Source organism: Cetorhinus maximus, chromosome 1 (assembly GCF_964194155.1).
Source record: "Cetorhinus maximus chromosome 1, sCetMax3.hap1.1, whole genome shotgun sequence".
In the NCBI taxonomy this organism is placed as follows: domain Eukaryota; kingdom Metazoa; phylum Chordata; class Chondrichthyes; order Lamniformes; family Cetorhinidae; genus Cetorhinus; species Cetorhinus maximus.
The window spans coordinates 1,306,876-1,318,057 of NC_135879.1; the positions used below are offsets into that span (position 1 = coordinate 1,306,876).

General features: G+C 42.0%; 1 protein-coding gene across 3 annotated transcripts in view; it reads left to right on the forward strand.

Moving 5' to 3' along the window:
• Positions 1-6,883, forward strand: part of LOC144693733 (sodium/hydrogen exchanger 9B2-like) — a 141,372-nt gene extending 134,489 nt beyond the window's left edge. For all 3 annotated transcript variants that reach the window (XM_078563725.1, XM_078563814.1, XM_078563896.1), the window contains 2 exons: positions 976-1,171; positions 5,156-6,883. In XM_078563725.1, the coding sequence (XP_078419851.1) occupies positions 976-1,171; positions 5,156-5,223 (264 nt within the window). In that variant the 3' untranslated portion in view covers positions 5,224-6,883. The remainder of the gene's footprint in view (positions 1-975; positions 1,172-5,155) is intronic.
• The last annotated feature ends 4,299 nt before the right edge of the window (positions 6,884-11,182 follow it).

The following is an 11,182-nucleotide window of genomic DNA, read 5'->3' on the forward strand; positions in this document are numbered from 1 at the left end:
GCTCGAGTGTCAGAAGCGTGCCCGCTGACAATTAAGAGGCCTATTAAGGCCTTTAATCAGCGAATTTAAACCTATTTTTCGCTGCCTGTCCAATCTTACGGTTGGTGGGTGGGCAAATCGGCCAGGCAGCCTTTTGAATTTTTAGCAAATCTCGTCCACGGGCGCGATGAGGTTTCCACAATTAAATTTTAAAAATATATAAATTTTTGAGCATAATTTTTATTCTGTTAATGTTATTGTGAGTGAGTCCCATGTTGGAACTTTTTTTTTCAGATTTTAAAAATCGTTATTTTTGAATTTAAAATTGTTCAGCTCCCCGGGGCAGGTCCCTGCCCTCAAGTAGTTTTCAGTGTGTGCTGCCCTACACATGTGCAGGCTTTTGCGCTCACACTCCCCCCACCCCCACCTGGCAGTGCTGAACTTCTCAGTGCGCCTCTCATGCTGGCTAGTCGTTAATTGGCCAGCCAATGTGAAATCGTGGGCGGGGACCGTTTCTCGGCTGTTCCTGGGCCCGCCCACCTGACAACCCAAAATCCTGCCCTGTGTATGCTGGTAAAGTACAAGTTTAAAAAAAGAGACTGACAGAGGAGGCATGGATTGGCCACAAGCCAAAAAGATTACCATGGAAATAAGTGTCAAACTTTCTTTTCATGTGTTTGTATGTAAATAGATTTGTGGCATTATATTACACTGTGGGTGTGGCTTATCACCTAGCCGCTAAAAAGCAGCAGCAAAATGACTGCTTCTGTATCAGGGCAGCAAGTAATGTTAACCTTAAAAAATAATAAAAACTTAAATCTAAGTGGGCAGATAGCATGATGCGAGACATTGTTGTAGAGTATCTGTTTAATATTCCAGTTTGGACAATTATTAAAATAGTGTTGCCCTGTTTGCTGCTCAGTTCAGTGCAAATGTTGTGTCTCCAAGTTAAGCTTTGTTATATGCTGCGTGATCATCTTCTTTGTGCTGAATTAGGCTGCCATTGGATCTGTAGCTTTGGACATGGCACGAATCCGAAATGACAAGATTGCAGCGGAGTATGGTTTGAGTGTTCTCACTGTGGCCTTTCTGGGAATCCTGATCACAGCTCCAATCGGAGCAATTATTATCGGCTTGCTAGGACCAAAGCTACTATGTAGAGCGAAACAGCAGAAACCGGACTGCAGAGAAGGTCAGCCTTAGAGCTTACTGGAGTATTAAAAATCCCCAAACCTCTTCCCTTCTATTCAATATGCTTACTGGAATAGTCTGAAATTCATATATCCTCTTTGAAGGGATCCCATGCATGCAATGTAGGTATGATTGATGAACAGTTGAATCGCATTTATAGAAACTAATAAGTGTGTGCAGTGTGGGAAACTCGGTAAATATCATCCAGAAAAATAATTAGTACAGGGTTGCTTTCACTAGTGGAAAAAATGTGCCTCAGTAATTTCTTTTTTTGGAAAAATATACTTTATTCATAAAATATCTGAAAGAACATTACAAAACATTTCAAAATGGCCATCACAAAAAGTGCAATCAGATTCAACTTTTCCGCATAGATCATGAGGTGCTTCAATACAATCAATAAACATTACAGACATTTCAACATGCTCATTACAGTTAGTGCAATGGTATTCAAGTTATCGACATAGATCGTGTTACACTCTGAGGTGCTTCAATACAATTATGATACATTTAGTATTTACTGCATATATTCATTGAGAGTCATACAGCCCGAGGGGTCTATACAATTTCCAGCCCCTCGGTGCACTATGGCAGAAAGGCACTAGTAGAAAAAATGTGCTTCAGTAATTTCTTAGGGTGCTTCAGAGCCTGCTCCAAATGTACTTAATATTTGGCCATCATTTAGGATTATTGGGACAAGTGCCAGAATAGACCTACTTTTACCCTGTTCTTGCCAGCATTTTTGACTCTGACTAATTGCAGTATCTTACAATTGTAAAGAAAGGTAACCTGGTTTATGGTACCATGGCAGCAATACATATGCAGATCAATGAGTAGAATAGCACAAATATTCCTTTTGTGTTGGTTGGTAGTGTATAATGAGGGAAGTAGCCTGTTGTGGCAGATGTTACTGTGATAAGTGAAAGAGATTATGTAATGTTGGTGATTTACAGCAGGAAGTGGTGTGTTGATTCCTATGAAGTTATGGAATTATCTTTATTTTCTTACAAATCAAACCCTAATGAGGTTATTTCAATTTGGACAAAAACATTTTTATGCTTTATAAATGTGACTGGCAACAAATAGGTGAAGGCACATTCTTTACTGACTGGCATTAATTTTGTTCTCAATAGATATGTGGCTAACAATTTTTAAAGTTTATTTAAGAAGTACCTTTTCTGTTTGAATTATTTAATTATTATGGCATTGATGACTCGGACTGCTTTACAAAATTATTTTAGTTGGGCTGGCATGTACTTAGTCGCTGAGATGGTGTTCCACTTCCATTGCATTTCGGACTCCAGTATTTTTCTTGATTTTCCAGCAATTGAACAGTTTTCTTCAGAGGTCAAATGTGTGTCTTTTCACATTTATAAAGGATAGATGACCATAATCCAATGATTTTAACAGAAGTTAAATAAATACTGCATGAATATGGGAAGATCTCATCCCTGAAGGGCAAGCTTGGTAAACAGGCTCAATTGACTGTGTCCAGGCTTGTATTTTGTTCATTTAAGCATATTACCTGATAACTGTGACATAGTCAAATATTACCCTAAATAGTTACATTCTTTTTTTAGTGGAAGCAGCAAATAGCACTTGAGTTCATCCTGAAAAGAGTCAACCTGTTAAGGACTCGAGTGGGCTGGTAATTAGGACTGAAAAGATCATGGGAGATGTAGAAATGGGGTAACAAAGAGCACAAGAGCAAGCAGGAGGAAGAGAAAGGGTGAAAAGAATGTAACAGAAAATGAGGCAGACAAGTTGGGAGCTGTTAAATTTTCATGGTTGTTATTTTGCCTGAGGTACAAGCATTCTCCTCCTGCCCCTTTCAGAAGAAATATAAAAGGGGTTGTCATAGGCTGCTGCTCATTCTCACCTTTCTGTCTGGGAACTGTGCCTTTCCCATGTACATTAAAGAGGCAAATAGGCCCAATAGACAAATTAACAAATAAGATGTGGACACAACCTGAAATTGAAAGTGCAGGAGCTTACTGAAAATATGACAGTGCAACTGTGTTGTTATATTTTGCTGAAAGGTATCTATCAGTGTGCTGATAACAGGTTATCCCTTTAATTGAATATTTGAAAGTAAATGACTGAAATCTGAAATGTCTTCTGAGGGTATCTGTAAAGTCAGTTAGACATAAATGTTGACAGCAATGGTGACCTTCACTGCCTCTGAATATGTAACAGGGTTAATGACTCTTCGTGAATCAAGTAGCACATTTTCAGTCGCAGCCTCCCAGGTGAGTTTGAGTTTCCTCTGGTATTGTTCCTCTGCCAGTCTGGGTAGCTATTGCATTACAATAGATCTTTTGTATCTCCCCATGCCTTCTGCTTCCAGACCTCCCTCTTCCTCCTCTTTAATGATATGCCTGATGATAATGGCTACTACAGGTCAAGAACTCAGGTCCTGGTTACTTTTCTCACTCTTACCTTTCTTCTTGCGCTTTTTCACACACACACGGCTGGGATTTTCTGGTCCCTCTGTGGCAGATGCGGCAAACCAGCCAAAAGTCCATTGACTTCAGCGGTACCGGCAAATCCCATCGACGGGCAAGACCAGAAGATCCTCCCCCACCCCCATATATAACTTTGCTTATGCCAGTTCTAAATTTCAGTGATATACACCCCTTTAGTGGAATGTTTCACTGGATACTCATTCCCAATCCTTAACAAGTCTTTAAATTGTTAATTGCAAAATAACCCATCCCTGATTTATTTAACAATGGCACAATTAAACATCTTTCCCATCTCTCAGAAACATGGACTTGAATTGTCTCCCAGTAGCTAATGAAATCTAACATCTTGGGTCTGACAGTCAGAACAGAAGAAACAGAAGGAGAAGTCGGCCATTCGGCCCCTCGAGCCTGCTCCATCATTCAGCTAGATCATGGCTGATCTTCTACTTCAACACCATTTTCCAGCACTATCCCTTTATCCCTTGATATCCTTAATATCTAGAAATCTATCAGTCTTTGTCTTGAATAAACTCAATAATTGAGTTTCCACAGCCCTCTGGGGAGAGAATTCCAAAGATTCACCACCCTCTGAGTGAAGAAATTCCCCCTCATCTTAGTCTTAAATGATCTAAGCCTTATTCCGAGACTGTATCACCTGGTTCTAGACCCCCCCAGTCAGGGGAAACATCCTTCCTGCATCCACCCTGCCAAGCCCTGTAAAAAAAAAAAAATTTTGTATGCTTCAATGAGATCATCTCTCATTCTTCTAAACTCTGGAAAATATAGACCCAGTCTCCTTAATCTCTCCTCCTAGGACATTCCCTCCATCCTAGGGATTAGTCCACTGAACCTTTGTTCTCCTCCTTCTATGGCAAGTATATCCTTCTTTAGATAAGGAGACCAAAACTGCATGCAATACTCCAAGTGCAGTCTCACCAAGGTTTTATATAATTTCAGTAAGACTTTATTACTCCTGTACTCAAATGCTCTTGCAATAAAGGCTAATTAACATAACATTTGCCTTCCTAATTGCTTGCCGCACCTGCATGTTAACCTTAAGTGATTTATGAACAAGGACACCTTTTGAACTTCAACGCTTCCCAATCTCTCCCCATTTAGGAAATACTCTGAATTTCTGTTTTGCCCACCAAAATGGATAACGTCACATTTTTCCGCATTATATTCCATCTGCCATGTTCTTGCCCACTCACAAAGCCTGTCTAAATCCCCTTGAAGCCTCTTTGCATCCTCCTTCATGAGGTTGATCAAGCTCATGGCCACTGAGAGCTCCTGGAACCCATTTTGATTGCCCTCAGGTGTTGGAGAGGAATTTCCCTAATTATCTTTCCCCTGGATTAGCCTAATGTATATTTAGTGTAATCTCAGCAGTTGCTGACATGAGTAGGAGCACACAGGCATGGTGATCAATTGCAATATGACTATATGGGACAGCCTTTCTGACCTTTCTCTGTTGGCTATTTTGATATATTCATATCCTTGATGTATGGTTTGTTCTACAGGCACAGAAAGCCAGACCATTATGCCATGTGAACATGATCAAAGAGTGGAAAATGACATTGAAGTCTGAGATGTTTTACGGATCCATATTAGGTTTTCCGGAATGATCTCGGCCATGAATTTTAACAGATGTTTGATTCTTGAATATTTCTGTGGGTAGCAGTCGAAGTGGCTTTTAAAAATGTTTTTTTTTATTAACGGTTGTACATTATCTAGATTTATTTTTTAAAAGAAACTATCCAGATTTACATAAATACCTATTCGTTTGGAACTTTTATTTGTGCAGAAAACAACATGAGCATTTTAGACTTTTGCTTGACATTACAGAGGTATTTATGCAATGATCTTTAGACCAATGTTACTAGGGTTGTACCCAAGATTTTGGAAAGACCCTAGACATTTAATTGTATTGTACCCAGGAAGCCCATGAGGTCATGAACATAGTTTGTATCTGTTGTTTATGCAAATTCCAGCAGAATAATTAGTCCCAGGTGTCACCACAAATCAGAATCCTGATATTTTTATTTTGTGTGATACAAATAACAGTCCCACTTTCTCCAATATTGCTGCTCTTCCTTTCTGTAAGGTATCTACTGGGTCCTGTGCTGAAGTCATTGTTGACAGGCATTGAGAGTCTGACACTGCAATATCGAGGATGCTGCAGCACAGAGTCAGATCTGAGAAGCTATGGGTAAACTTCTGACGGGTATTGTAATCCTAGCTTCCTTTTCGTGCTTTTAAAAACAATTACTTTTTCTTTCAATTTTGGGGTCCCAGACACCATTCTGTGTCTAAAAGGGCACCAGAACCTTGCAGCTATATTCACAGGCCACTAATAACACCATTGGGAATAATGAAATTAGTTGTGTTTGTCAGAGTGTATTTTCTATTAGGTGCATCATAAACCAAAAATACCCCATATTTAAAGGATACTAGTAACGCCATTCAAAAACCATAAGGATGACTGGTATGAGAAATGGAACTTGCATACTCCAGAATTAGGAGGAAAGCATGTTTTTCTAGAACCATGGGAAGCTTCATTCTGTACAGTGTCTGAGCTGAGAACCCTTATCTAAATGAAATTGTCTTGTTGCTGTGAATGATGTCTCAACGCCTATTCTAGTCACCAGTTCTAGTCACTGAATTGTGGGAAGGATATTAATTTATAAATCATAAAAAGTTATACATTTTATAAAGGAGTAACTTACTTATCCAGAGTGTGCTGAGAGCGTGGAATTTGCTACCACATGGAGTCAGTGAGGCAAACAGCATAGTTACGTTTAAGGGGAAACTAGATAAATACATGAGGGAGAGAGGCATCAAAGATTATGATGATAGGGTGCGATGAAGTAAAGTAGAAGGAGATCCATGTGGAGCATGGCCCAGTTAAGCCTCATGGCCTGTTTGTGTGCTTTACAATCTGTGTAATATATAATGTAAACGTAAACAATAAAGATGATTCTGGCTATTGACTTATTAGGAAATATTAAGTAAACGAACCTCATTTTCTTTGGAAAAATAAATCCCTGAGGTGACTGAATTAACGGTTAAGTTTATAATGTGGTTGCTAAAATTGCTCAGCCAATTGGTTTGCTAGAGTGAAGGGTTCAAGGGCCAGAAGAGACAGCAGTTAGAAATAAAAAGGGAAGCCAAGCAAAATGTTGTCACCTAAAAGATGCTAAACATGTCGAATAAATTATCAAGCAACAATATTGAATTTCAGCATAAAATGGACTCTCAGACAATTGTATGTATTTTTGGATGCTGTTTGAGCCTGTTCAGTTTTTTCTGTTCCTAAAAATTATGTGCTCATGCACTTACGAGTCAATCTAAAATTAATTTAAAGTTAGAACACATTAATTCGTGCTTTACATATAGATATAATATATATATTGCATAAATATGGCTGGCGTTTTTAAGGTTAAAAATTCCACCCAATTCAACATGTCAAAATAAACATGGATTTTAAAAACAGCAATAAAATATCTGAAAGAAAACTACCAAACTGTTCTTATCTGGACACTCCCTAAGTTGGTCCATGTGATTTATTTTTTAAAAATCTCACTCATCACAAGGAGATTCGTGCTCAATACTTTTCATGTTAAGCTTTCTTTAAACCTGATTTTTGCCAAGGAAAATGATTATATCGAGCAGGCAGTGGGAGATGGTGTCGTTGGATTGTCGCTGGACTAGTAATCCAGAGTACCAGGGTAATGCTCCCGTCATGGCAGATGGCGAAATTTGAATTCAATAAAAATCTGGAATTAAAAGTCTGTTGTAAAAACCCATCTGTTTCATTAATGTCCTTTAGGGAAGGAAATCTGCCATCCTTACCTGGTCTGGTCTACATGTGACTCCAGACCCACAGCAATGTGGTTGACTCTTAAATACCCTCTGAAATAGCCCAGCTCACTCGTATCAAACCACTACAAAGTCTCAAAAAAGGAATGAAACTGGACAAGTATCAACCTAGGCACTGGAAACGACAACGGCAAACTCAGCCCTGTCGACCCTGCAACGTCCTCCTTACTAATATCTGGGGGCTAGTGCCAAAATTGGGATAGCTGTCTCTCATACTAGTCAAGCAACAGCCTGACATAGTCATCCTCATAGAATCATATCCTACAGGTAATGTCCAAGACACCACCATCACCATCCCTGGGTATGCCCTGTCCCACTGCCAGGATAGAGCCAGCAGAGGGAGGGAGTTGCCCTGGGAGTCCTCAACATTGACTCTGGACCCCATGAAGTCTCATGGTATCAGGTCAAACATGAGCAAGGAAACCTCCTGCTGATTACCACGTACCATCCTCCCTTAGCTGATGAATCAATACTCCTCCATGTTGAACACCACTTGGAGGAAGCACTGATGGTGGCAAGGGCACAGAATGTACTCTGGGTGGGGGACTTCAATGTCCATCACCAAGAGTGGCTCGGTAGCACCACTGCTGACCGAATCTGAAAGAACATAGCCACTAAAATGGGTCTGGAGCAGGTGGTGAGGGAACCAACAAGAGGGAAAAACACACTTGACCTCATCCTCACTAACCTGCCTGCTGCAGAAGCATCTCTGTCCATGACAGTATTGGTAGGAGTGACCACCGCACAGTCCTTGTGGAGACGAAGTCCCGCCTCACATTGAGGATACCCTCCATCACGTTGTGTTGCACTAACACCGTACTAAATAGGATAGATTTTACACAGTCCTGCAACTCAAGACTGGGCATCCATGAGGTGCTGTGAGCCATCAGCAGCAGCAGAATTGTACTCAAACATAATCTGCAACCTCATGGCCCGGCATATCCCCCACTCTACCATTACCATCAAGCCAGGGGATCAACCCTGGTTCAGGGAAGAGTGCAGGAGGGCATGCCAGGAGTAGAACCAGGTATATCTAAAATTGAGGTGTCAACCTGATGAAACTGTAACACAGGGATACTTGCATTCCAAACAGCATAAGCAGCAAGTGATAGACAGCTAAGCGATCCTGCAACAATGGATCAGATCTAAGCTCTACAGTCCTACCATCGTGAATCCAGTCGTGAATGGTGGTGGACAGTTAAACAACTGAAGGCTGAAGCATTTGCAACAATCTTCAGCCAGAAGTGCCGAGTGGATGATCCATCTCTGCCTCCTCCGGAGGTCACCAGCATCACAGATGCCAGCCTTCAGCCAACTCAATTCATTCCACGTGATATCAAGAAACGGCTGGAGGTACTGAATACTACAAAGGCTATGGGCCCTGACAACATTCCGGCAATAGCACTGAAGACTTGTGTTCCAGAACTTGCTGTGCCCCTAGCCAAGCTGTTCCAGTACAGCTACAACACTGGCATCTACCTGGCTATGTGGAAAATTGCCCAGAAGTGTCCTGTATGCAAAAAGCAGGACAAATCCAACCTGGCCAATTACCATCCCATCAGTCTACTCTCCACCACCAGTAAAGTGATGGAAGAGGTCATCAACAGTGCTATCAAGCGGCACTTGCTTAGCAATAACCTGCTCACTGACGCCCAGTTTGGGTTCTGCTAGGGCCACTCAGCTCCTGACCTCATTACAGCCTTGGTTAAACATGGACAAGAGAACTGAACTCCCGAGATGAGGTGAGAGTGACTGCCCTTGGCATCAAGGAAGCATTTGAGTGTGGCTTCAAAGAGCTGTAGCAAAACTCGATTCGGTGGGGGGGGGGGAAACTCCACTGGTTAGAGTCATATCTAGCACAAGGGAAGATGGTTTGTGGTTGTTGGAGGTCAGTCATCTCAGCTCCAGGACATCACTGCAGGAGTTCCTCAGGGTTATGTCCTAGGCCCAACCATCTTCAACTGCTTCATCAATGACCTTCCTTCCATCATAAGGTCAGAAGTGGGGATGTTCGTTGATGATTGTACAGTATTCAGCACCATTCACGACTTCTCATGCTGAAGCAGTCCATGTCCAAATGCAGCAAGATCTGGACAATATCCAGGCTTGGGCTGACAAGTGGCAAGTAACATTCGCACCACACAAATGCCAGGCAATGACTAATGTGAATCTAACCATCGCCCCTTGACATTCAATGGCATTATCATCACTGAATTCCCCGACTATCCACATCCTGGGGGTTACCATTGACCAGAAACTGAACTGGACTCACCATATAAATACTGTGGCTAAAAGAGCAGGTCAGAGGCTAGGAATCCTGTGAAGAGTAACTCACCCCCTGACTCCCCAAAGCCTGTCCACCATCTGCAAGGCACAGGTCAGGAGTGTGATGGAATACTCTTCCATTGCCTGGATGAGTGCAGCTCCCACTACACTCAAGAAGCTTGACACCATCCAGGACAAAGCAGCCTGCTTGATTGGCACCCCATCCACAAACATTCACTCCCTCCACCACCGACGCACAGTAGCAGCAGTATGTACCATCTACAAGATGCACTGCAGAAACTCACCAAGGCTCCTTAGGCAGCACCTTCCAAACCCACGACCACTACCATCTAGAAGGACAAGGGCAGCAGACAGATGGGAACACCACGATCTGGAAGTTCCCCTCCAAGACACTCACCATCCTGACTTGGAAATATATCACCGTTCCTTCACTGTCGCTGGTTCAAAATCCTGGAACTCCCTCCCTAACAACACTTTGGGATGTACCCACACCACATGGGCTGCAGCGGTTCAAGAAGGCAGCTCACTGCCACCTTCTTAAGGGCAGCTTGACAATAAATGCTGGCCCAGCCAGCTAAGCCCACATTCTGTGCATGAATAATAAGTGTCTATGTTGACAGTCTGATGACATGGGCATGAGTTACAAAACTTTTTGGTGTTTGGGCCAATTTATAATTGCACAATACCTATTGGTAGGTAGGGCGTGAAATCTGGCGAAGCTGCTTGCACCTCTTAAAGGGAAGGTGTACTTTTACAAGGTTTGCCATTGGAACAGCTTCTCCACTGTCCAAGCAGACACTGACTGTAGCAAAAGCCCCCAGGTTTGCAACACTGCCCTGGAGGGGTTGAAAGAGCCAGTTCCCTTTGAGTTTAGGCAGTTGGTGATTTAATTGAAGTATTAACAATAATAAAGGAATTTGATAGGGTAGCTGAAGATAAACTGTTTCCTCTTTGGGGGTACAGATCAAGAATTAATCTCAAAATTAGAGCTAGTCATTTAGCAGTGAAATTAGGAAGCATTTTTTTCTTTATTCTTTCATGGCATGTCTCATGGCATCAGATCAAACATCTGGTTACCATCTACCATCCCCCCTCCTCTGCTGATGAATCAGTTACCCCTTCATGTTGAACCCCACTTGGAGGAAGCACTGAGGGTGCTAAGGGCATAGAATTACTCTGGGCGGGGGACTTCAATGTTCATCACCATGAGTAGCTCAGTAGCACCACTGCTGACTGAGCTGGCTGAATCCTAAAGGACATAGAGGCAGCAGGTAAGAAACCAACAAGAGGGAAAACCCTACTTGACCGCATTCCCCCACCCAGCCTACCTGACGTAGATTCATCTATCCATGACAGTATCGGTAGGAATGACCACCACACAG